This window comes from Sus scrofa, chromosome 6 (assembly GCF_000003025.6).
Source record: "Sus scrofa isolate TJ Tabasco breed Duroc chromosome 6, Sscrofa11.1, whole genome shotgun sequence".
Taxonomy (NCBI): domain Eukaryota; kingdom Metazoa; phylum Chordata; class Mammalia; order Artiodactyla; family Suidae; genus Sus; species Sus scrofa.
In genome coordinates this window covers 83,926,517-83,952,552 of record NC_010448.4, presented here as the reverse complement: position 1 = coordinate 83,952,552, position 26,036 = coordinate 83,926,517, and the positions used below count along the sequence as shown (strand labels likewise).

The 26,036-nt window shown below is 53.0% G+C and overlaps 1 protein-coding gene across 3 annotated transcripts in view; it reads right to left on the bottom strand.

The window, feature by feature from the left end:
* Nucleotides 5,364–26,036, bottom strand: part of RPS6KA1 (ribosomal protein S6 kinase A1) — a 42,066-nt gene continuing 21,393 nt past the window's right edge. For all 3 annotated transcript variants that reach the window (NM_001243214.1, XM_021093347.1, XM_021093348.1), the window contains 15 exon segments: nt 5,364–6,319; nt 6,683–6,820; nt 7,698–7,815; nt 7,998–8,074; nt 8,311–8,472; nt 17,451–17,609; nt 18,159–18,248; nt 18,468–18,593; nt 19,742–19,872; nt 22,066–22,168; nt 22,429–22,493; nt 23,465–23,553; nt 23,847–23,917; nt 24,532–24,674; nt 25,018–25,055. In NM_001243214.1, the coding sequence (NP_001230143.1) occupies nt 6,197–6,319; nt 6,683–6,820; nt 7,698–7,815; nt 7,998–8,074; nt 8,311–8,472; nt 17,451–17,609; nt 18,159–18,248; nt 18,468–18,593; nt 19,742–19,872; nt 22,066–22,168; nt 22,429–22,493; nt 23,465–23,553; nt 23,847–23,917; nt 24,532–24,674; nt 25,018–25,055 (1,633 nt within the window). In that variant the 3' untranslated portion in view covers nt 5,364–6,196.

Genomic DNA, 26,036 nt, shown 5'->3' with positions numbered 1-26,036 from the left:
GCTTAACCACAGCTGTAGATGGCTTCCTAGTTGCCGTTTGCTAGTAGGTTGCCGTTTGCTTGTAACCAGTGGCTCTGTAGACACACCCTCTCTCTTAACGCTCACAACAGCCCTGTTTGGCAGGTGGGGAAACCTCAGAGCAGTGAAATGATTTCCCCAAGAACAGGTCAATGTTGGGGCAGAGGTGTGATTGCAGGTCTGTTTGACTTCAAGTCCAGCAGGGCTCTGTTCCCACCACCCCTCCTGCCTTCAAGGATAAGTAGGCCAGGAGGAGGGGGGACCCACTGCACAGTCCTGGGGACGGGGATGGCCTGAGACACCCTCCTGCTCACCTTCACGTCTTTCTTGACAGCACAGTCTTAGTGTGGACACTTTGCCTGGGTTTGCTGCTGCCTTCACGGGGGGTGGGGCTGGGGGTGGGAGTGTCATTTAGTTTCCCTCTTGCTACTGCTGAGTCATCTCTCCCTCGAGTCCTTGGAGTTAGTGGGAACCCCCCCCCTCCCCGAGAAATGGAAGCTACTCAGAAGACCTCAGTTCAAAGTGGAGGAACTTTCCGGCCGCGTGGGGAACTGCCCTGTGATGTGGTGGGGTCACCGCAGTCGCTGGTGGTTTTAAACAGAACCTGGATAATCCTCTGTGGGAGATTCCTGTTGTGGGTGGAGACTGGGTCTGGGCCTTCAGAGCCCTTTTGACTGTGAGATTTTGTGAGTCACTGTGGGATGAAATTTAGCCCATGCAGAAAGGTGGCATGGTATCAGCTTTGGGACCAAACAGACCTGGGCTGGAAACCTTGCTGGGGGCCTGGGGGCAAGTTTCCTTTCTTAGCTTCAGTTTCCTTGTTCTGAGATGGAAATGAGCAAATCGCCTTATGAGATCGCTGTGAGTATTAGGGGTGACGTTTATTGTGCTCAGTATAAAGCAAGAACTCAATAAATCATGCCTGCTGTCATAGCCACTAAATGAAAGGCCAAATCAAGGATTAAATCCATGTGTTAACCAAAGTACCAATGTTTGGATGCTTCACATTTGTGGGAAACCAGCCTTTCCTCTGAGGGTGCCTTTTCAGAAATAATCATGAAAAACACAAAACGTGAAGTGGGTAAAATGCAAGAAAAATTGAGAACTGGAGACTCAGAGGGGGTGTGTAAAATCATCTAAACAGTCTCCTATGGGGATCAGGCATCTCCTCTAAGATCTTGTCAAGTCTCATTAGTTCTCTGCACACGCAGGTCAGGCGATGGGGAACTCACTACCTTCTGAGACTCCATAGGAAACTCCCCAAATTCCCCAACTTGTTCTCTGCTGTTTGCCAGCCGGGAAATATAACTTTCTAACAACTACATCCCTTGATTGAAACCAGCCCCCAATATTATAGGACCCTTTCTGACCACATGGCTGGCTGAGGGGAAGAGGGGCAACCAGACAGGCCTAAGGAGCATGGAAGGAGATCTTGGGCATCCTGGAAGCAGAGAGCTGTTAAGAGTGAGTTTCAGAACCACCCAGACTTCGCCTTGAGTTCTGTTCTGCCACAGAGCTGTGTCCTTGGGCAAATCTTTTTTTTTAAATTATTTTATTTATTTATTTATTCAATCACATCTGTAGTTGTATAATGATCGTAACAATCTGATTTCACAGGATTTCCATCCCACAGCTTTGGGCAAATCTTTTAACTCCTAGCTTCAACTTTCTTACGTGTGAGAGAGTTCCCTGATGGCCTAGGGGGTTGAGGCTGTTGTGTTCTCACTGATGTGGCTCTGGTTGCCTCTGTATGGCATAGGTTGGATCCCTGGCCCAAGAACTTCCACATACTGCCTGAGTTGCAAAAGGGATAAAACACACACACACACACACACACACACACACACACACACACACACACACACCCCAAGAGAGAACCTGAAATAAACGTTGCAACTCTCATTAAAAAAAAAAAATTCTCAAGTGTGAAATGGAATTAATTATACCTCCTTCACATGAGGATCAAATGAAACAAAACCTGGAAAACACCTGGCATCCAGCGCCTCCACATAGTGAGACTTGGTTTAATAGACTGGAGCTGGCATTTCCCGGGAGGGGGCACCCTCAGGGTGGGGGGCTCAGGATTGTTAAGTGTTAAAGGAAAAGGTGACTCTGGAACTTGGGGACATGTGGACCAACAGTGTGTTTCCCCAAGCCGGGTTATTTCTCTTAGTGGGTTACCCAGGGAGTCAGCACTCAGAGAGGGAAGCTCCTGGCTGAGATGCTGGAGATTGGGAACGGTTTCTGGAGTCCACTGAGTTCTTGGGGGGGCCATCCTGAACTTGTGAAAGTGAGAAAAAGATGAACCACAAGCTGCTCTTTTTTCCTCCCCAAACCCTTTCATATTCACTTGCTCTTTTGCTCTTCAGGAGATGCTATGAGGTGAGCACAGGTTAGGATCCCCATTTAGCAAGTAGGAAACGGAGGCTCAGGGAGGTGAAGGATTTGAGTTTTGAGGTTTGGCTGCTGAGAAAGCAGCTGTGGATTCCCACTCGACCCATCATCATTTCCTTGAATCTTCCCTCTGGGGCCTGGCACAAGACACTAACTGCTTAGTGCCTCAGCATCAGCTTCCTTTCCTCCTCCCTAGATGCCTTTCCAGGCTCCTGCAACTCCGTGGGTGAAGTTTCTAGGCTTCCTCCAGCACCACATGTCCACTGTTCCTGCATTCTCTCTCATTCACCCATTCATCAATAACTAGCTGAGGACCAAAATATCTCGTGCCTGGCCTGGTGCCAGGTGCTCGGGATAAGGGAAGGAACAAAACACAGCCCCACGCCTTTGAGTTTACAGACTGGTCGAGAGAAAACACATCATCAGCTATTTCCAAAGCAGCCTGATATACAAGGAGATGGAGAATGAGTGTCTGGGGCTCCCAGACCCTCCTCAGGGTGTCCTCGTTGCTTTCCCGGAGGTGTCACGCGAATCTTCCGAAACAATGAGTAGAAGTTACCCAGGCAAAATTCAGTGGAGGCAAGAGCCTGGCAAGTTCAGGTCTTGTGAGCAGTTTGGGGACAAGTTATGAGAGCTGATGCTGGTGCTCAGCAGGGACCGGATCACACAGGACACTGTCAGGCTGGGATGTCTGAGATTTCTCTGTAGACAGAGAAGCCACTCCAGGGCAGATGCTGGGTCAGATCTGTGATTCTAAGGGGAGGGTGCTGGGGAGATAAAAGACGGAAGGGGATAGTAAACTGGCAAAGAACAAAAAAAGTGAGGCAGACAAGAAGGATGGAGAGGAGACGGTGGCCCTCAAAAATATTTGGGGAGCAATACTGATGGGGTCAGGAAGCTTGTTGGATGTTAGAAGTGGGGGAAGGAGTCAGGGATGATGCTCGGGATCCCAGCTGGGATGATGGACAATCTCAGACAGTGGGTGGGATGGGAAATGTTGGTTTCACTGCACAGAGAGGTGGGACACACTCAAGTCAGGGGCTCAGTACCTTGTGTCAGATGTTTACGAGGGCTCCTCAGCCCTGGGGGCTCCAGTGCAGCCCTTCCTGCTCCTGTGGGGAGGCAGCTAGGTGAGAACCTGCATGCCAAGGCCAGCTCAGAGGCTGAGCTGCTAGGATCAGAATCTCCTTCCATCATGACAAGACTCACCTCTCAGGCCCTTTTTCAGCTGCAAGGTTAAGGAGGTTGAGAAATAACAAAAGCAAAAGACCCTGGTTCATAAGGCTTTGAATCTTGCCAGAATGGCAGGTCCCCACTCACTGTCTATCATCTCAGTTTCTTTTGCTGGCTCCCCGTCCTCCAGGCCAGCTTTAAATGCTGGTGTGTGCAAGCCCTCAATCATGGTCCCCTTCTCTGCTCCTCTGTCCTCACAATAGCACTTCTCAAACTTTCATGTGCACACAGATCATGTTAACATGTAGATTCTGACTGAGCAGATCTGGGAATGGGCCTGAGACTCTGCGTGTCTTTCATTTCATTTTATTTATTTATTTATTTTTAGGGCTGCCCCTGAGACATATGGTAGTTCCCAGGCTAGGAGCTAAATTGGAGCTACAGCTGCCAGCCTATGCCACAACCACAGCAACACCTGATCTGAGTCGCATCTGAGACCAACACTGCAGCTCATGACAACACTGGATCCTCAAGCCAGGGATCGAACCCGTGTCCTCATGGATACTGGTCGGGTTCATTACCGCTGAGCCACAACAGGAACTCCCCTGAGATTCTGCCTTTCTGACAAGCTCCAGGTGATGCTGACACTGCTGGTCCATGCTGGTCCAGGCTCCTGGCTCTGCATTCTCCAGATTAATGACTCCCAGATTTATACGACCAACCCAGACCTCTCTCCAGAACTCCAACTTCTATGTACAACTTTTCATTAACATCTCTCATGGATATTCAGAAGGCATCTCCTGGAGTCCTCGAAACTGCTCCTCCCCAACTTCTCCCTCAGTACTCAACCGCTCATGTCAAAAATCTAGAAGCTGGAGTTCCCATCGTGGCTCAGTGATTAACGAATCCGACTAGGAACCATGAGGTTGCAGGTTCAATCCCTCGCCTCGATCAGTGGGTTAAGGATCCGGAATTGCCGTGAGCTGTGGTGTGGGTTGCAGATACAGCTCGGATCCTGAGTTGCTGTGGCTCTGGCGTAGGCTGGCGGCTACAGCTCTGATTCGACCCCTAGCTTGGGAACCTCCATATGCCCCAGGAGCGGCCCTAGAAAAGACAAAAAAAGACAAAAAGACAAAAAAAATCTAGAAGCTATCCATGAATCTCCTCTGTCTCTTAGCCTCTACATCCAAAGTGACAGCAGGTGCTATCTAACATCACCTCCAGAACCCTTCCCGACCTTGTCTACTTCCTCCCCATCTCCACTCCCACCACCCTGGGCCAGGCAACCTTATCTCTTCTGTAGCCACCAACCTGGTCACCTGCTTCCTGCCTGCCCTCTCCCCCCATCAGTTCGCTACACATTCGTCAGATTGATCTTTTAAAATATATAAATTGGGACTTCCCTGGTGGCACAGTGGGTTAAGGATTCGGCATTGTCACTGCCGTGGCTGAGATTGCAGCTATGGCGTGGGCTCAAGCCCTGGCCCCAAACTTCCACTTGGTGTGGGTGTGGCCAAAAATAAATAAAATCATAATCATAAAGCATCTACTTCACTGTGCCTGGCACTTGGTCACCGGTGGGTAATAATCTCATTACTGTTATCAAGACCTTGCAGGAATGTGTGGGCAGAGCCAGCGGGACTCCCACATGCTCCCCAACAGAGCTCCAAGCAGCTGGGCTAATTGGCCCTGGCCGACTACTTGTCACTGCCAAAGTCCTCAACACCCAGCAACAGAGGGAGGACAAACCCAGGGGTGAAAAGCAGAGGCGAACATGCTTCAACTCAACTGTAATTTTATTAGAAAGGCCATGGACAGATAAGCCCTGAGTTACCAGCTGAGGAAGAAATGAAAAAAGCCCCTGCCTCTCTGGGCCCGCCCCACAGGCCTCCTGTGAACTCTGTCCTGTGGCAGACTCCAGCAGAAGTCAGCCAAAAAGTGCTTTCCGGATGCTCCTCCAGGGGCTGCCCAACCTGATTGCAGGGGACCCACTGGAGGGGCCCGGGTGGATGCTGGTGCCTGGAGCTGGGAGCCACGGGGCCTTGGTCCTCTCCTCTAGCAGAAAGTGGTTCCAGACCCCGGAACAGAACAGAACAGAAAAGGAGCTGTTGGGGACAGAGCAAGTTCTGCGAAACAGCCAGCGGCTCTGGAAGGTGATGCTGGCTGCCTCGGAGGTGGGCACAGCTGGCTACAGACAGCCAATCGTGGGGAACCCCTTGGGGTGACCCCAAAGCTGCTGTAAGGAGTCTCAGCCACAGAGAGCCATAGTGTGACTCAGTTCCCCTCCTGGGGCCGCACTGGCTACTTCTGCTCCCAGAAAAGTCAAGTGGATTCTGTAAAAATCCATGGTGGTTGATGCCATTTTTCCTTAAAAAAAGATGAGTCTGTACAGTGGATTGATTTCAACCAGCAGCAGAGCCTGAGCTGAGAAGAGTCCATCCTGGGGAAGGAGAAGGCACTTCTCACACCCTCACTGGGGTGATCGGGGCTGGCTGCTTCCTGGGCCCCTCGGGCTCCGCTCCCTTTGGCCCTGTGACTCAGGCCTGCTCCCTCTGGGAAGTATGCTGCCTCCATCGAGCTAGCACCGCCCGGCGCCTGATGCTCTGGCCCCTCACAGGGTGGTGGATGGCAGCTTCCTCACCCGCCGCTGGGCCAGGATAGATGACTCAATGGGCTTCAGCTGAGGGGTGGGCTTGGAGCTGTTGAGCGCAGAGTATGTAGCTGCCATGGCGCCCTGGGAGGGAAGGTGGGATGTCAGTTCACCATGGTGGGCGACACAGGTGGGACGGGGACACGTGCGCCGGGGGCCAGGCCAGCCTCTCTCAGTGTTCCACAGCCCACTCTGTCCCCTGTTAATCCAGCCTTGGTGGTTCTTCAGAGTCATCAGTCCTGCCTCCTCCATCGGACTGGAGGTTTCAGAGGGCGAGGGGCTGTGCCCCCCAGAGGACTGAGGGGCTGTGCGTGCACTGCTGACAGCCCTGACAGGGGCTCCCTGAGGACAGACGGACATGGCATTGCCCGGCTCTCCCACCCCAAGTCCTTGCCCATGGGCCCTGGCCCGGGCCCTGAGATGCCCGGCAACCTGGGGTGGCTGTACCTTTACAAGCTGCAAGTCCTGGTGGGACAGCTGGCTCTGGGGAAGCTTGTCTTTCTGCGTGATCCATGGGTGCTGCAGGACCTGCTTAGCTGTGAGGCGTTGGTGGGGGTCCACGTGCAGCATCTTGGACACTAGGTCCTGAGGGAGGAGCAGACGAGGGCATTGGCGGGAGGGGTTGGCAGGGGAGCAGGCAGCTGCGTCTGGCTGATGGGGCGACGGCTCAGGAAACATCTCCTGCCGTCTCCTGCCTGAACCCAAGATCTGACTCTTCTGCTCATCAACTGCATTTCCCAGGCAAGTTAGTTCAACTCTCTGAGCCTCCATTTCCCCTCTGAGAAACAGGATAACAGAAACACCTGACTCATAAGGTTAACCTGAGGTGGCGCTATTCATCAAGGACTCGGCCCCGTGTCTGACACACAGCTTCCCACCACTGGAACCTGATGCTAATACTGAAAGTTCGGATGTTCCCTGGGGTTCCTGTGATGGCTCAGTGGGTTACAAACTCGTTTAGTATCCATGAGGACACGGGTTCAATCCCTGGCCTTGCTCAGTGGGTTAAGGATCCGGCATTGCTGAGCTGTGGCGCAGGTCACAGATGCAGCTCGGATCCCACCTTGCTGTGGCTGTAGTGTAGGCCGGCAGCTGCAGCTCCAATTGGACCCCTAGCCTGAGAATTTCCATATGCTGCAGGTGTGGCCCCAAAAAGCAAAAAAACAAAAGAAAGGAAAAAAGAAAAAAACCCCAACTCCAAAAAACCAAAGATGTTCCCTCCTCTAAGGCCCAGAACACCGGAAGGGCCAGTGAATGATCACCACATTGTCCAAACAAGGTAGGGGGCAGCCTGCCTGGGAATCTTCCACTTGGAAAAATAGAGCAACAGAAATTTGTGGGACATTCCACCTGGAGAAATGAAGCTGCGAGTCACCTGCTCAGGAAAACGCTGGCAAGCCCTGGGACGGGACCCTGCCTCCCCACCCCCTAAGTGAGCAGGCTGCAGGCATCACACACTCACCTTGGCTGCATCCGAAACCGTGTTCCAATTTCCCCCGCTGAGGGTGAACTTCCCACTGCCGATCCGGGTCAGGATTTCCTCCGGTGTGTCACTGGGTCCGTTGGCAAATGGAGTATATCTGGAGAAAAGTCCACCCGACCTGAGTCTAGCCTCTGGCCTCCACCCTGGGGACTGTGTCTCCCACTTCAGACTGGGTGCTCCCAAAGGCAGGGCTGGGTGCCTTCCCTGAGACAGGCGCCCTGCCAGCCTGCACACTAGGGCTGGAGGAAGGGGCAGGGGGTGGAGGGGGTCCAGGCTCACCCCGCCAGCATGGTGTAGAGCAGGATGCCCAGGCTCCAGATGTCGCAGCCCTCGTCATAGCCCTGGCGCTTCAGTACCTGGCAGTTAGGAAGAGAGGGGAGGGCCGTCAGTCCGAGTGGCAGCGGCGAGTGGCCCCATATGCTTGCTTGCTGCTCCCCAAAGGGTAGGACAAGGGTCCCAGGCATGGGCTGATTCTACCTGGGCCAAGGCCACAGAGACTAGAGTCCTGGATGGTATGGGGCCTCTGGAGGGGACCCTGGCCTCCTGTACCAGGCCCCCTTGCTCTTGCAGCTGAGGGGGCTGGGCCACTCACCTCAGGTGCCACGAAGTTGGCAGTATAGCAAGGTGTCATGAGAAGCCCATTCTCAGCCCGCAGCTGCTTGGCAAAGCCAAAGTCACAGATACGCAGGCACTCAGGGTTTCCAGACTCGTCAACATACAGGATGTTGCTGGGCTTGAGGTCCCTGTGCACAACCTGGGGGCAGAAGGGTCAATTCTCAATGTTGGCAGGCTGCCAGCAGCCCAGGGCAACTGCCAGGGATGGGAGAGTTAGAAGATGGACACAGGGGTTGGGATGGAGGATCCAGAATCTAAAAGGAGAGGTAGGGGCTGAAAAGGGGCCTGAGCGCTACTGGTACTGCCAACCTGAAACCTTTAAGTCAATGTCTGTGAGGCAGTGCTAACTCCACCTGTCTACACCCAACTCCTCAAACCTGCCCATCACACAGTCTTACCCAATGGCAACTCCACCCTTCCCAATGCCTGAGCCAAAATCTTAAGAGTCACACTCCATTCCTCTTTTTTTCGCTCATATTCCTCAATCGACCCATCAGCAAGCTCTGCTGGCTCTACCATTAAAATATATCCAGGGGAGTTTCCTTTATGGCTCAGTGGTTAATGAACCTGTCTAGGATCCATGAGGATGCGGGTTCGATCCCTGCCCTTGTTCAGTGGGTTAAGGATCTGGTGTTGCCATGAGCTGTGGTGAGCATCGCAGACTCGGCTCAGATCCTGTGTTGCTGTGGCTCTGGCATAGATCAGCAACTGTAGCTCTGATTCCACCCCTAGCCTGGGAACCTCCATATGCCGCACATGCCGTGGGCGTGGCCCTAAAAAAAAAAAAAAAAAAAAATCCAGAGCCCAACCACTTCTTAGCATCTCTACTGGCAGCATCATTCTGACCCCAGCCTAACCACCATCCCTCCCCTGGATTACAGCATCCACCCCCTAACTGGTCTCCTTGCTCCCCACCTTGTCTTCCACAGCCTATTCTAAACAGAGCAGCCAGAGTGATCCTGTTAAATGTAAGTCAGGTCATGTCACCTCCAAGGGTTCCCCTCTTAAGAGGAAAAGTCTCTGCAATGGCTGGTGGCCCCACCTGATGAATCCCTGGCCCCTCGCCCACACCTCATGCACTCTCTGGTCCCTCCCACTCTTCTCCCTGGGCTGGCTTTGGCCACACCAGCCTCTTTGCTCTTCTTTCAATGTGCCAAGCTCCCTCCTGCCTCAGGGCCTTTGCACTTGCCATGCCCTCTTTCTGGAATATTCTTCTCTCAGGCACCTGCTGCCTCATTCTCTTCTTTTCTTTCAGGTTGCAGCTCAAATGTCACCTTACTAGTGAGGCCTTCCCTGGACCATTCTGTATAAAACAGCAATCACGGACCAGCACTCCTCAGTCCCCTCACTCTGCTTTCTCTTTATCCACAGCATTGACCACCATTGGATATTTACTTGTTTTCTGAATCCACCCACCGGAATGCAGACTCCGTGGGTGTTTTGCCCACTGCTGTATCCGGAAATTCAGGTTAGTTCCTAGCCCAGAGGAGGCATTCAATAAGAATCTGCTGAATGAATGGATGAATGACGCTTACTACTGAGGCCTTAAGCAAATGACTTTCCTCAGGCCCCATTTGATCATCTGGAACCAGAGGAGGCCAAGCCACCCTAATAACTTCTCATCCACCCCCTCTCCTTCTCCATGGTTCTATTCATAGTCACTCCTCTAACTCTCGCTAATTATTGACAACTCTCAGATCTCTGAGTCCGGGCTCCTATGGCTGCTTACCAGATGACAACCACTGAATATTCCATAGGCCCTCAAACCCAACACATCCCAGACTAAACTTGTCCTCACCCTTCTGTTCCTCCTCCCATGAGTTCACGGGGCCTCCCTGAGTGTGGTCAAAAACCTTCAGTGGCTCCCTACTACTTGCAGGATAAAGCCTGAGGTCCCCATCTGGATATGGAAGGCTTGGCGATCTGTTCCAGCCTCACTGTCCACTACAGTGCTCAAGTATCCCAAGCTCAGGCCGGGGGACAGGGGGGTTCCTTCAGCCATAAGTCACCATATCTATCGGGGGAAGCCCTCCTCACCCCAGCACCCAGCACAGGGCCTCACACAGAACAAGCACTTTGTGAACTTTGTGCACTGAACGAACGACTCACACCCTGAAACACGCAGAGACCTTGCAGGTTGGATCAGCTGAGTCTCACGTTAGCTGGCTTTATGAGATGGTTCTTGCATAGCCCCAGTGGAGACATGCCAACAGGCTCAGAGGGTAGCTGCTGCTCACTCCAGCTGACAGTCACCATGCCCAGGTTCCCAAAGACAAATGACCAAACCAAGCCAAATCCCAAACAAGAGGACACCCATGCTGTGCAGGCCAAACAAAATACGTGTGCAGGCCAAACGCAACCACTGAGTCAACAGGCCCTGCTGGCCTCTGGCAGAGCTGTGATTTCAGTCAGGAGGCAGAGAGGCCAGAGTGGGAATCCTGGCTTTACCAGCAGTAGATGTGCAATCTTGGCATGTCACTTAATCTCTCTAGCCCTTGGTTTTCTCACCTGTAAAATGGGGCTAAGAGTGCTCAGCGCTCAGGGTTGCAGGAAGGAGCACATGAGTTACGTACCAGAAATATGCAGCCCAAGGCTTGGAAAATGGAAGCTGCTGCCGTAGTAACCCCAGCCTCTCTGGGGCTGAACCCCACCAACATGCTGGATGTTAAGATACAGCCACTGCCTGTTAAGAATCCCTTAAAAATTAGCAGACCACTGCTGTATAGCCACAGGGAACTTTACCCAATCAGTTGTGATGGAACATCATGTAAGGTAATATGAGAAAAAGAACATAAATATATATAAAAAACTGGGTCACTCTGCTGTACAGCAGAAATTGACAAAACTCTGTAAATCAACCATAACAAAAATTTTTTAAAAATGAGAGGAAGAACCGGAAGGATAGGAAAATGAGAGGACAGATGCTGTCAAAGCAGCAACCAATCACACACAAGTTAGGGGCACAGACTCTGGGGCCAGTTTAACTATGAGACTTGTACTTAAGCTCCCAGAGCCTCAGTTTCCTCACTTACAAAATGGGCAAAATGATACCCTCTTGTCACAGGTTCACGGAACAATTACATGAGTTGATGTGTAAAGTGCTTAGAATCTGGTCTGTGGAAAGCGCTGGGGATGCGTAGCTGCCCATATTGGCAGCATCTCTGTCATCATCAGCATCATTGGAGGACATGCATTTAGATGCCTATGACCGACCACCAAAAAAAAAAAAAAAAAAAAAAGGGTGAAGTTCTTCTTCATAAATCATCTGGTTAAGCAGAAAAGTCAAACTGTGAGGACCTCTCGAGTTCTCAGACAGGCTGTCCCCGGCATGCTGGGGCCGTTATGGAAACAATATGACGGAAGCTAGACTTGAAAGAGCTCCATGTATTAAACAAAGGACTCTTGCAAAATGAGATGGAAAAGGCAGACAACCCAATTTCTTTAAATGGATGAAAGACTTGTCAGACATTCCAAGACAGGCATTCTAAAAAAGAGGCTTTCCAAATGGGAATAAACCCACAAAGAGGTGCTCAACTTCATCAGTCATCAGGAAAATGTAAAGTAAAACCACTGTGAGATACTCCTCCTCATCTCCCAGAAGGGTTAAGATTAAAAAGGTGGAAGGGAGTTCTCTTGTGGCACAGTGGGTTAAGGATCCAGCATCGTCACTGCAGCAGCTTGGGTCACCGTTGTAGCGTGGGTTCGATCTCTGGCCCGGGGAACTTCCATACACCACAGGTGAGGCCCAAACAAAAAGACAAACAAAAAGATGGAGAGAATTCCCTGGCAGCCTAGTGGTTATGGATTTGGTTTGGTCGCTGCTGTGGTGCAGGGTTGATCCCTGGCCCAGAAACTTAGCGTGCCATGGCCCCCCCCCCCAAAAAAAAAAAAAAAAAGATAGACAATACCAAGTGTTGACAAGTACCAGGGCTCTCACATGCTTCTGGGGGGGGAGGGTAAACTGGCAAAACAACTTTAACAAACTGGCAACAGGGAGTTCCTGTTCTGGTGCAGCAGAAACGAAATCTGATTAGCATCCATGAGGATGCGGGTTTCATCCCTGGCCTTGCTCAGTGGGTTGGGAATCTGGCGTTGCTGTGAGCTGGGGTACAGGTCACAAACACAGCTCGGATTCCGAGTTGCTGTGGCTGCAGTGTAGGCCAGTAGCTGTAGCTCCAATTCGACCCCTAGCCTGGGAACTTCCATATGCTGTGGGTGTGGCCCTAAAAAGCAAAAAAGCAAGAAAGCAAGAAAGCAAGAAAGCAAGAAAGAAAGAAAGAAAGAAAGAAAGAAAGAAATGAAACTGGCAACATCTACTAAAGAGGAGCATACACTACACTATGACCCAGCAATTTCACTATTAGGTTTACAGCCAGCATTAAAAATGGACAAGTGTGCACGAAAGACAAGTGCAGGAACATCACGGCAGCATTATTTGTCACAGTCAAAACTGGGAACAACCCCAAGTCCATTAACAGCAGGAAGGACAATTAAATTGCGGTCTGTTCACAGAGTAGAAACCACAGAGCAATGAGAAATGAGTGAAGTACAGTCACACAACCTCATGGATGAATCGCAGACCGAGGGCTGAGAGGCAGCAGTCAGATAGAAAAGAGTACGCGCCCTCGATAAAATCATAAGTTCCCTCAGGGTTATCCTCTGGGAGGGGGCAGGGACTGGAAGGGGTGGGAGGGGGTTGCGGGGAACTAGAAATCCTCCTTTTTCTTGATCTGGGTGCTGGTTATGCGGGTGTATTCACTTTCTGAAGATTTATTGTACGTGATGACTTTGTTTATAAGCTATTTCAATAGGAAGATAACATTAAAACAAACAAAGCCCCAGTGGACCCTGCTCCCAGTCCCCCCTTCCCATTCCTCTGCTCTTATGAGTTTCCCAGCTTCCAGATCACAGACACTGCCAAAGTATTATCGGCCCAGAGAATCTCCCTTCAAATATCTCAGAGAGAGCTTCCCACTTCCTCATCATCTGCTCCTGGTATCTGGAAAAGGCCAGAAACTAGAGACCCACAGACAGACCAAAACTGCAAAGATTTTCTTTGGGAAAGAAACAATATTCTCCCATTACACCTCCACCGAGTGGCTGTCTGTACTCAGAGATCTACCCCTAGCGGAGGGGCCCGATACTCTGGGGGGCAGCCTCCCCTCTAGAAAGCCCTTCCCTAGGCTTTAGGTGACCCACTGGAAACTCACTGCTTCGGCTCTGTCTTCTAAACCTTCTTAGGGTAACTTCAGTTTGTACTCACTTGAGAACAAAACAGGAAAAGGAAGCACATTTACTGTCTGACCTGACATATTTACATATTAGTCTGTTTGCACTGGCCATTTCAAAAAACAAAACCACTTCAGGGAGTTCCTGTCGTGGCTCAGCGGTAACAGATCTGACTAGTATTCATGAGGACCAAGGTTCGATCCCTGGCCTCATTCGGTGAGTCAAGAATCCTACGTTGCCGTGAGCTGCGGGATCAGTCACAGATGCGGCTCCGATCTGGCATTGCTGTGGCTGTGGTGTAGGCTGGCAGCTACAGCTCCGATTCGACCCCTAGCCTGGGAACTTCCATATGCTGGGGGGTGCTGGCCCTAAAAGACAAAAAAACAAAAAAACAAAACCACTTCAAACATGACCATTGACAGTACATGCAGTAACCAAACCAAAGCTCTGATTATGAGAGAAAGCTCTTTTTCACAAGACTCCCCCAAATAAGTTAGAGAGAATCAGACATTGCTTTTTTTTTTTTTCTGTCTTTTTGCCTTTTCTAGGGCTGCTCCCACGGCATATGGAGGTTCCCAGGCTGGGGGTCTAATTGGAGCTGTAGCCACCTGCCTACGCCAGAGCCACAGCAACGCAGGGTCCGAGCCGCATCTGCAACCTACACCACAGCTCATGGCAACGCCGGATCCTTAACCCACTGAGCAAGGCCAGGGATCGAACCTGCAACCTCATGGTTCCTAGTCGGATTTGTTAACCACTGCGCCACAACGGGAACTCCGAGACATTGCTCTTTTTGCACACTATGCTGAAATGACTGATTCAGGCAAAGGTCCTGAAAGGATGAAACCACCGCATGATGGGTTGGTGAGAAGCTTTGCAACACATCTCAGGGCCACCTACTGCCTTCCACTCGCACACCCATCCCCAGCCGGTTACAGCAGAAATGACTGATGACTATCAGGGGGCCACGAGAAGCCATGCTGGCAGGCAGACACGACGCTGTAGCAAGTACACTGCACCTCTCAAGGAGTGTTTTTTGACTCCTCGCTCCCAAAAAGATACTGAAGCTGATCTAATTAAGATGTTGTCTTTTTTTTTTTTTTAGGGCCGCACCCAAGGCATATGGAAGTTCCCAGGTTAGGGGTCAAATGGAAGCTGCAGTTGCCAGCCTATGCCACAGCCACAGCAATGGTGGTTCTGAGCCATGTCTGCAACCTACACCACAGCTTGTGACAACGCCAGTTCCTTAACCCACTGAGCAGGCCAGGGATCAAACACTAGTCCTCATGGATACTAGTTGGGTTCCTAACTGGCTGAGTCACAAGAGGAACTCTTACCTTGATTTTATGAGACTTCAGGGATATAACAAGTGAATGAAAGATGTGGACACTGCAGAGACTGCGATTCCAATACACCAAGCCCAGAAAAATTATATTTGAAAGGACAAAGAGGAGAAATGTGCTACTGACTGGGTACTATGTGAAAACAAGTAATTGCTAACTTTGTTAGTTATAAAAGAAATGTTTGTCTTTTTTTGAGAGTTATACAACTAAGATGATGTGAAGGCTGAAATACGTTTTTAAATACTTTAATTATAGGTTTTTATGGGTCAAGTGGCATAATATCTGCAACTGTCTTTCAAATGTACCCACAGATAAACATATATACTTGTATACAGAAACAAAGAGAGACAGAGAAAGAAAGAGATGAAGCAAATGTGGTGACTCTTAAGATTTGGGGAATACAAAAGGGAAATGTCGGGGGTTCCCGTCATGGCTCAGTGGTAACAAACCCGACTAGGACCCATGAGGATGTGGGTTCGAACCTTGGCCTCACTCAGTGGGTTAAGGACACGGCATTGCTGTGAACTATGGCGCAGGTCGCAGACTCAGCTTGGATCCCACGTTGGCGTGGCTGATTCGCCCCCTAGCCTGGTTACTCCTATATGCCACAGGGGCAGCCCTAAAAATAAACAAACAGAAGGGAAATGTTTTTCGTTGTACTATTCCTTTGACTTTTCTATAGGTTTGAGCTTTTTTCTCAACAAAAAGTTGGAAAAAATATTTCGGCAACAATAAAAAAAAGAAACAGAGGAAAGAGAGAGAAGGAAAGGGAAAGAGGAAGGAAGAAAAGAGGGAGAGACAGAGAGGAGATAAAAATCTGGACAATTCTTCAATCTGGTGTCTGGGGGTTAGGGTTATTATTCCCGTAGTTTCTGTATATGTTTGAAAGGTTTTTTTTTTGTTTGTTTGTTTGTTTTTCATGGCCGCACCTGCAGCATGTGGAAGTTCCCGGGCTAGGGGTCAAGTTGAAGCTGCAGCTGCCAGCCTACACCACAGCCATGGCAACACTGGATCTGAGCTGCAATGCCAGATCCTTAACCCACTGAGAAAGGCGGGGGATCGAACTGCATCCTCACAGACATTCTGTCGGGTTCTTAACCCGCTAAGCCACAATGGGAACTCCCTGTTTGAAAGTTTCCATACTAATAAGATAATGCTAAAAAAAAAAAAAACAAGGCAGAGTTCCCATCATGGCTCAGCGGGTTAAGAACCTAACTAATGTCCACGAGGATGCAAGGTTCGATGTGGCTCGGATCCGGTGTGGCTATGGCTGTGGTGTAGGCCAGCAGCTGCAGCTCTGATTTGACCCCTAGCCTGGGAACTTCCATGTGCCGCAGGTGCAGCCCTAAAAAGAGGGGGAAAAGAAAAGGTATAGGAATGATCTGGTTCTATTTCCCCCTGTGTTTACTTGGCCTTTTCCCAGGGGCCTGGGCTGGATCGTGGCTCATCCCTCAGCCACCCTGGGAGGGGGCAGCTCTCCTTATAGTGAGTTTGCAGATGAGGAAATGGCTCGGGTAAGAGGCTTTTCAACCTCACACACAGGACTTGTCACAGCCAGTCTGATTCCAGAGCCTGCATCCTTAACCCCCACATTAAAATATTATCTCATCCATGGAGAAGCTCATGCAGACTCTGTTTTCGGCTTCAATACCCTACAAAGACCTTTCCTAATTCCACCTTGTACAATGATAACAGCCAAGCCCTGCAGTTTGGACCTACAACTTCCTAGCACCTGCTGTCTTTCCAGGAGCATCGCCTCCTCTGTCCTAACAGCCAAACCCATGGCCAGATTTACCTTCCTGATGCCTGGCAGCTCCTACAGTGACCTCGGTGCTTCCTAACTCAAAAGCCCACTCCTGGAGTTCCCGTCGTGGTACAGCAGAAATGAATCCAACTAGGAACCATGAGGTTGGGAGTTCGATCCCTGGCCTCACTCAGTGGGTTAAGGATGTGGCGTTGCCGTGAGCTGTGGTGGAGGTCACAGATGCGGCTTGGATCTGGCACTGCTGTGGCTGTGGTGTAGGCCGGCGGCTACAGCTCCAATTAGACCCCTAGCCTGGGAACCTCCATATGCCATGGGTGAGGCCAGAAAAAGACCAAAAAAAAAACCAACCAAAAAAACCCACTCCCTATCTGTAGCCTCCCACCCAAATTCCTCAGTCAGACATCCTGGCTCCACTCTTCCCAGGCTGTGTGACCTTGGGCAAATGAACTCACATCTCTGAGCCACAGCCTTTTTACCTAAAAAGTGAGACCAATATACAGTACCTACCTAACAGGTAAAAATCAATTAAGGAAAGAACTAAGCATGATGCTTGCCTAGGACCTGAATAAATGTTTCTTTCTGTAATCCGGCCTCATCTCTCCTCCCTTCCCTCCCTTCCTTCCATCCACCCTCTCACCCACTCACCCATCCCCAGGCTTCCCTCTGTCTGGCTGGTTGAAAACTGCCACTGGCTGGGCCAGCCACGGTTCCTGCACTCTGCTGGTGGTATGACCCCTGGCAGCCCCCCACGCCCATGCGGTGCCCCTGCCTAAGACTTACTCCCTGGGAGTGCAGATATTCCACGGTCTTGCTGATGGTGTGCAGGACGAAGCTGGCCTCACGCTCCGAGAAGAATTTCTGCCGCAGGATCTTGTCCAACAGCTCTCCTCCCCGCATAAGCTCTGTCACCAGGTACACGTGTTTGCCATCATCGTACACCTGTCAGAGACCTCATCATCAGGCCCCTCCTGCGATGCCAGGACTGGGCCCTTTGGTCACCAGCTCACCAGGCCAGGAAGCCTTGGGCATTGTTCCACTCTGTGTCTCAGTCACCCTGGCAGGGTCTTTCTCCATCTGAGCCCCGTCCTCCCTGGACAGGATGCTGGCACTGGGCCCCTGACAGGTAGGAGGGCTCTCAGAGAATGCCTGGGTCCAGGTGGAGGGCTCAGGGGCACGAAGGGACCTTGTTACCCGTGGCATGTCAGACATGGACATGCCATTGTTATTCGGCTCATAACTGTCTCCAAATGTTAGTTATTATGGACCCAGTTCATAAACAACAAGGTCCTACTGGACAGCACGGGGAACTATATTCACTATCCTGTAATAAGCCATAGGGAGGAGTTCCCTGGTGGCTTAGCGGGTTAAGGATCTGGCATTGTCCGTGAGCAGAGGAGGAGGATCAGAAATCAAAGGAACAGCGGCCCCGAGGCCAGTCCTAGAGTCAAGTGCCCCATCCTCACCCCACTCTCAAGGACCCCCACTCACATCTTTCAAGGTGATGATGTTGGGGTGCTGTCCGTACCGCAGAAGAATCTCAATCTCTTCCGAGGGATCTCGCTTGCTCTTGTCAATGACCTGAGGAAAGGGGGGTGCATGTGGCAGTGTCGGGGGACAGACCCCAGAGCCCCTGCCTGCCTCAGAGCCCTGGCTGCAGAGAATGGAGTCTCAGCCGCATACCTTTCGCCCATCCAGAGCCTTCCATGCCAACCCTCCCCCACCACAGGGCCAGGGCGACACTGCCCCCACCTCCACCCCAGCGAGCAGCCCTGGCCGGGATGTGTTCAAGAGGCCCACCTTGACAGCATACTCCATGTTGGTGGCCTTGTGGACGCAGCGCTTGCACTCGGAGTAGGAGCCTACACCAATGGTCTCTTTTACCACGTAGCCATCACTAAAAACCAGGTTCTTCCCGTGTAGTTGCTGCAGGAGACCGGGCCGGGGGAGAGGGGGAATAACCCTCTGCTCAAGAATGCAGAGCTCATCCCTGAGAACCCAAGGCCTCAACTCAGTGGAGGTGGCACTAGGCAAGAGCCAGCAGGCCCAGGGTAGAATGTTAGCTGTGTGACTTTGGGCATGAACCAGTCCCTATCTGGGCCTCAGATTCCTACACTGTATGGCGGGCATACTCGCTGGCTCCAGGCTGCCTGGTGGCAGTCTGGGGTCAGGAGGTGCAGGCAACAAGCTACAACCCACACATGCATGGAGCAGCCTGAGGCTCTGAGAAGCCCGGGCAGGCCTGAAAGGGGACACAGGAGCCTGGAGCTGGGTTCCAGCTCTGCCACTTACTGTGACCCTTTAGTGAGTTGCCTCCCCTTTCTGGGTGACACAGCCCACGTCGCAGGGTGTCTCAAGGCTCCGAGACACTCACAGTATCAAAAGCTTCTATGGTGCTGAGTGAGTGGCAGGTACCATTTGGAGGACTTTTCACCAGGTGACCCACACAGCCCGTGGACAGCCCTGGTTTAATCCTCTCATCCTCACATCCAGTCTGGTTTAACATTTGTCCGGGACCAAGACATCCCACCTGGATAATGAATCACCTTAACTTTACCCGCATTAATTCACAGAATCCTTGACACCACCCTTGGAGAAAGGTTCCATCATCACCCCCATTGACAGATGAAGAAACTGAGGCACCAGGAAGATAAGTATCCCCTCCACTGTCCCTGACATAGGAAGCTCTGAACCCAGGCCGTGAGCTCGAGTCTACATTCTTGCCTCTCAACTCCAGGTTTCCCACAGAGCCAGGAAAGTGTGCCAAGGGGGCACAAGTGAGAGGAGACACGAGAACCCCACCCCCACCCCCATTAGGACCTGACAGTCCCCAGTATCACCACCCTGGGTCCTCCCTGGCATTTATCCAGACCCTACAACATCCTGGCTGTGTCAGGAAATTCACATCCATGTCATCAACCCTGCTCTACAAATGGGAAAACCCCCAGAGGGCCCCACGGTGGTGTCAGGGTTTGAACCCAAGTCATCCAAGTCTGAGCCTGTGTTCTCAGTCATCCTGTCTTGTGGCTTCTAGGTGGAAAAGGACAACTGGGCAGCCGTCTCCTGCCCCTCACCTGTACCACCGAGTGCAGGGGCGCCTGCGTGGCCCGGGGCTTGCCGTCATCCTCCATTAGGCCAGTGGCCACGAAGCTGAAGCCACGGAACAGCTGATGAGCACCAGCGCTGGGGGGGATGCCTGGGGAGTCTGCAGGGGCAGGACAGAGATGTGAGCCGGAGGAGGTACCCTTGACCCAAGGCAGCCCAGCAACGTGGAGCCCAGGGTTTTCAGGCTGGTCTCAGCAGCTGGTGGTGGTGGGAGCCAGAGCAGGAGCCCTCACCCCAGCCTTCGTTAGCCCATCTGTCCATGTGTGCTTAGCCCGGCCCAGCCCTGACACACCAGGAACACAAAGACCCTCATGTCAGAGTTTCTGCTGTGACGCAGTGGGATCAGTGGCATCTCTGGAGCTCTGGGACACACATTCATCCCAGGCACAGTGGGTTAGGGATCAGGTGTTCCCTCACCACGGCATAGGAGCATAGGTGGCAACTGTGCCTCCGATCTGATCCCTGGCCCAGGGAAGGCCTTATGCCATGAGGAAGCCAAAAAAGAAAAAAAAAAAAGACCCTCATATCCACCAGCACCCACCCAGGCCAAGACACTTCAGGCCCTCCTGGAGGCCTCCCGCCTCTGGTCTGCCCCTTCAGGTCCATCTCCTGTGCAGCAGGCAGAGGACTGGTCCCAACCCTAAATCGACCCCCTGCCTGTGCCCCTCACGTGCTCCCGTCTGCCCTCATGAGACAGCCCAGAGCCTCAGCCTGGCAGTGAGGTGCCTGTGATCTTAGCCTCCTCCCTCCTCCCCCAACCCCAACCCCACAGCTCAGCCACACCAAGCTTCTTGGATCCTTCAAGGAGACTCCGTGCCACTGCACATGCTGTTCCTGCTAACTATACAACTCATTCCTTGTCCTTCCTTTGAGGCTTGGCTTCGACCCTGTCCTCTGAGAAGCCGGGCCTCATGATGCTCCTCCAGCCCCTTGTGCTCCCCAGCAGCGGTTCCCACGTCTCTTTTGCCACCAGAGCCTGAGCCATATGAAGGCAGGGCCTGGCTCTGGCTTGTTCACCCTCAGTGCCTCCCATCGTTGGCACATAGTAGGGACCTGCTATATATTTGCCAGGTAAACAAAGATGGGGCAGACTGCTCAGAGAAGTGCTAAGCTCCCTGACACCACAGGAGTGCAAACCACAGTGAGAAAAACTCCCCTGTGGAGTTCCCATCGTGGCTCAGTGGAGACAAACCTGACTAGCATCCGTAGGATGAGGGTTTGATCCCTGGCCTCGCTCAGTGGATTAATGATCCGGCGTTGCCACGAGCTGCAGTGTAGGATGCAGACGTGGCTTGGATCCTGTGTTGCTGTGGCTGTGGCGTAGACCAGCAGCTGTAGCTCTGATTCGACCCTAGCCTGGGAACCTCCATATGCCTCAGGTGCAGCCTTTAAAAAAAGAAAAGAAAAATACACCTCCTACTAAAACCTGCCCTCCGGAAAGAATACTCTTCACCAATACCTGACCAAAAGGTTAGGATTTTTTTTTTTTTCTTTTTGTCTTTTTGCCTTTTCTAGGGCCGCTCCCACAGCATATGGAGGTTCCCAGGCTAGGGGTCTAATCGGAGCTGTAGCCACAGGTCTATGCTACAGCCACAGCAACATGGGATCCGAGCTGCATCTGCAACCTATACCACAGCTCACAGCAGCGCCGGATCCTTAACCCACTGAGCGAGGCCAGGGATCGAACTCACAACCTCATGGTTCCTAGTCGGATTCGTTAACCACTGAACCATGACGGGAACTCCCCAAAAGATTAGGATTTACCAAGCTTCCTCCTAGAAGCCCCCTCCTTGGCTTCCAGTGGTGACCACCACCCTTGACTGAGTGGGCCTGTGACTGGGCCCACGCTCCAGATGAGTAGACTGAAGCCTAGCAGTGAGAGTAGCCAAAGCTGATTCCCACGCTTGCCCCTGATCTGGGAGCGTTGTCACCTTTGCTCTGCCAGACGGTCTCCACCTCACGTGTTTGTTGGGTCAGATTCTTTAGCCCTGACGTGACTGTGTCTGGTCTTCCCAGTGGCTGAAGAGGCCCGGGGCAGGGGTCCTGACTTTTCTGTTGTGGCCTTAATCGCCCACTCACCCCCACCCCCTCAGCCAGGCACAAAGAGGCCCATAGAGCCCTGGAGTGGGACAGCCAGGCAGGATGAGATGGGGACAAAGAGTGAGAGACCCACACGCCTGTCTGCCCACACACCTGGGCCTGCCAGAGCCCTGACCACCCCTTCGTCCCCAGGAGCTCCTGTCGCCCTGCTTCCCACTGTACCAGCCCAAGACAAACCAGACAAGGGACGCACCCTTGGGCGTGCGGGACGTGAACTCGGTGTCAAAGTAGAAGGTATCATCGGGTTGTGCCACGGCCGGCTTGAAGGGTGGCTTGATCTCACGCCGGTACAGCTTCTGCAAGGTGGAGCAGGCAGCCTGCTCACCACGGCCCCTCCACAGCCCGCCAGCAGCCCCGTGCAGGAGGAGCGAGGGCCTAGAGCACAGGCTACGCAGACAGGGCACAAGTGCTGGCCCTCGGGAGGCCAGCCTGTGCCTCCAAGGCCATGCCGTCACCTCTGGGCCAAGCAGAGGCCCTCGTCAATAAAAGCCCCCTCCCGCCACAGTCGAAGCCCTGCTGTGGTGGGGCTCGGGGGAGGGGGGGGGCAGACACTCACGTTCCAGTCAATGGTGGAGTAGAAGACATGCCGCTTGATCTCCTCGGCCCCGTCAGGGCCCGAGCCTGAAAGAGCCCAGATGAGGGGTCTGTCCCTGGGTGCTCCAAGCCCCAGACACCCGCCCTGTCCGCCGAGCAGCCTCACTGTGGTCTAGGACCAGTGGCTGGAACATGGGGGTGGCCGGGCTCCATCCAGCCATCATCCCAAGGTCTGCTGCCCCCCAGCATTTTCCACTTCCTGGAGCCCCTTTATTATCAAGTTCCAGGGTGCGGATGGGAGAAGGCAGGCCCAGAGAGGCCCGGCAACTCGTCCAAGGCCACACAGGACAAAGGCTGAGCCTGTTCCAAGATCTGCAGGGGGCCCCCACCTCCCTCCCAACCCAGGCCTCATCTCCTGCTCTTGTCCCCTTACCCCTGGCAGCCACCACACAGCCTCTCACTCCGCTTAAGCCCAGGGACCTGGGTGGGACCTTTCAGAGCCCAGCATGGTCATGGTCCAGGTGAACCCAGGAGCCAAGGAGTCAGCACACACTGAGCAGCTACTAAAGGCATGTTTATGCAACCTCATTGAATCGACAAAGCTTGAGACCATTGTCGCCCACGGAGACAAGGACTGGGGCTCCAGGGGGTGAAGTTAACTCCCCTGAGTCACTTCGCTCATAAATGGCGCTCATTCGCTGAACACATATTTGTAGAGGGACCACTGTGTGTCGGGCAGGGGGACCTATCATGGGGAGCCGAGCCTCTGACGCCCGAGCTCATGCTCCGTCTCTCGTGCCAGCAGCCTTGGCGGAGGAGCTGTGTGGGGGCCTCTGTCCTCATCCCCAGGGCGAGTGGAGATGACTCAGTTCCTGCCTTCCCCCTACACACAGGTCACCCCCCTGCCCCAAACGCCACGCATGGAGCCAGAAGGCAGGGTGGCCGGCGGCATTGTCTGCCCACACAAAGGACAACGGCCCCTTTCAGCCCCAGATGTGGCCCCGTGGCCTGGGCCGCAGCTGTACCCTGCTCCCCTCCCCTGAGCAGGGGTTGCTTACCGAGCCGGTTGGCAGGATTCCGCTTGAACAGGGCCCGCAGGAGGCTCTGGGCTTCCGTGCTCAGAAACTGGGGCATGCCTAGCTTCGCCCTGAAACAGCCCGCAGGCCTCGTCAGGGCTGAGCCCCGCCCCGGAGGCCCCGTCTCGCCTCCCGCCTCTGTCCAGGTCTAGCTTCCAGCCCCTTCCAGACAAGCCATCCACGAACTCCCCTCCCAAAGACTCAGGGATTCCCCTCCCACGGGCCCTGGTTGGTGAAAAGAAAGCCCTAGAAAGCATAATGCTTGACCCAGGAGTGTCTCATTAATGGGGAATCTGAACTCTGGCACCTAAACGGAAGCCGGGCGTAGGGGAGACTGAGGAATCACAGAGCGGCTGCATCTTACTTCAGAATCAGTGTCATGGTCTCTTTCCGATCCTTCCCCTGGAAGGGCAGGGAGCCCGTCAGCATCTCAAACTGCAGAGGACAAGGGTCTGATCAGGCTCTGGTCCCATTTCCCATGCCGCCGCCTCCTCCCACCCGGGCCACTCAGCTCCATTCCCAGGATGCCTGCCTGCCAGCTGGAGGTTCACCTGGATCAAGAATTGTGTCTGTCCCTCTGTCAATCAGATCACCAGGAACTACACTATGGGCCCCAGGCTAGGGGCACCCCAGATGGGGCCAAGCCTGGAACCCTCCCCCCTTTTTTTGTCTTTTCAGGGCCACACCCACGCATATGGAAGTTCCCAGGCTAGAGGTCGAAACAGCTGCAGCTGCTGGCCTACACCACAGCCACAGCCACACGGGATCCAAGCCATGTCTGTGATCTACCTCACAGCTCACGGCAACACTGGATCCTTAACCCACTGAGTGAGGCCAGGGATTGAACCCGCATCTTCATGGATGTTAGTCAGGTTTGTTACCACTGAGCTACGATGGGAACGCCAAGCCTGGAATCCTTTTAAGGAAGGAAACTGCAGCTGGGTGGGGGTGAGGCCAGCTCAGCTGTGAGAGGACAAAAGAGCCTTAGAGACCATCATGACCCCTGACTATTTAGATGGGGAAATGAGGCCCAAGGCCTGGGCACTCACCATCAGCACCCCATAGGACCACCAGTCTGCACTGTGGGTGTGGCCCTGGCGGTTGACGACCTCGGGGGCCATGTACTCCACTGTTCCGCAGAAGGAGTAGGCCTTCTTCTCGTGGTCAATGGCCTCCTTGCTCAAGCCGAAGTCTGTGGCAAGGAGGGCAAGAGCACACATCCTCAGGACCCCCTGCCTTCCTCCCGCCCCTCCCTGCCGCCCACCCCCTTGCCCAGAGGCCTGAGAGCATCACCTCCGTGACACTCAGGTGGAAGCTGAGGCCCAGAGAGGTTAGGCGACCTGCCCAAGGTTACACAGTGGGGAGCTGGGATCTAAACCCAGGACTTTCTAGGTCTGGGTCCCGGGCTTTTGAGCACATCCAAGTGCCTGGCACCGCCTCTCAGGAAGAACAGATCCCCTAGGACTCAGCCCAGGCCCATCAAGAGCCCATCCTGCCCTCCCCTGAAGCCTGAGGGGCAAGCGCCCTCCACTCACCAGTGAGCTTGATGTGGCCCTCCTCATCCAGAAGGATGCTGCAATGGAGAGATGGGAGTCAAGACCCCTCAGCCATGGGCCCTTGGAGGGTGCTGGTGACACCTTGGGGGCTGTGGAGGTTGGGCCCAGCCCAGAGCAGGTGGTCCACCCAGGTCCATCTGATGAATGGGTGGGTGGAGCGGGTGTTGGTGGTGCTGTGCAGGTGTGTTGCCTACCTTTTTGTTAATTCTTCTTTTTTTTTTTTTTTTTTAGGGCCACACCCGCAGCATATGGAAAGTTCCCAGGCTAGGGTCGAATTAGAGCTGTAGCTGTCAGCCTATGCCACAGCCACAGCAATGCAGGAGTCGAGCCGCATCTGTGACCTATACACCAGCTCATGGCAATGCTAGATTCTTAACCCACTGAGTGAGGCCAGGGATCGAACCCGAGTCCTCATGGATACTAGTTGGGTTTGTTACTGCTAAGCCATAATGGGAATTCCCTCTTGCTAATTCTTGAAACAACTGTGTGAGGTAGGTACTTTCATAGCTCCATTTTTTTTTTTTTTTGGTCTTTTTTTGCTATTTCTTTGGGCCGCTCCCTTGGCATATGGAGGTTCCCAGGCTAGGTAGGGGTCTATCGGAGCTGTAGCCCGGGGCCTACGCCAGAGCCACAGCAACGCCAGATCCGAGCCGCGTCTGGAACCTACACCACAGCTCACGGCAACGCCGGATCCTTAACCCACTGAGCAAGGGCAGGGACCGAACCTGCAACTTCATGGTTCCCAGTCGGATTCGTTAACCACTGCGCCACGACGGGAACTCCCTCATGGCTCCATTTTTTTAACAATGGGGAAACTAAGGCTCAGGGGGGTGAAATAGCTCCCCCTGGTCATAGAGCCAGGCTGGTGGAGGCAAGATTTGAATTTGGGTTTGCCTCACTCTAAAAGCCAAGTCTCATTCTACCTCAGCACCTGCCTCTGGCTCCCAAGTTCCACTTAAGGATATTTAGATGTTAAGGAAAATTCTAGAAAGGATTAT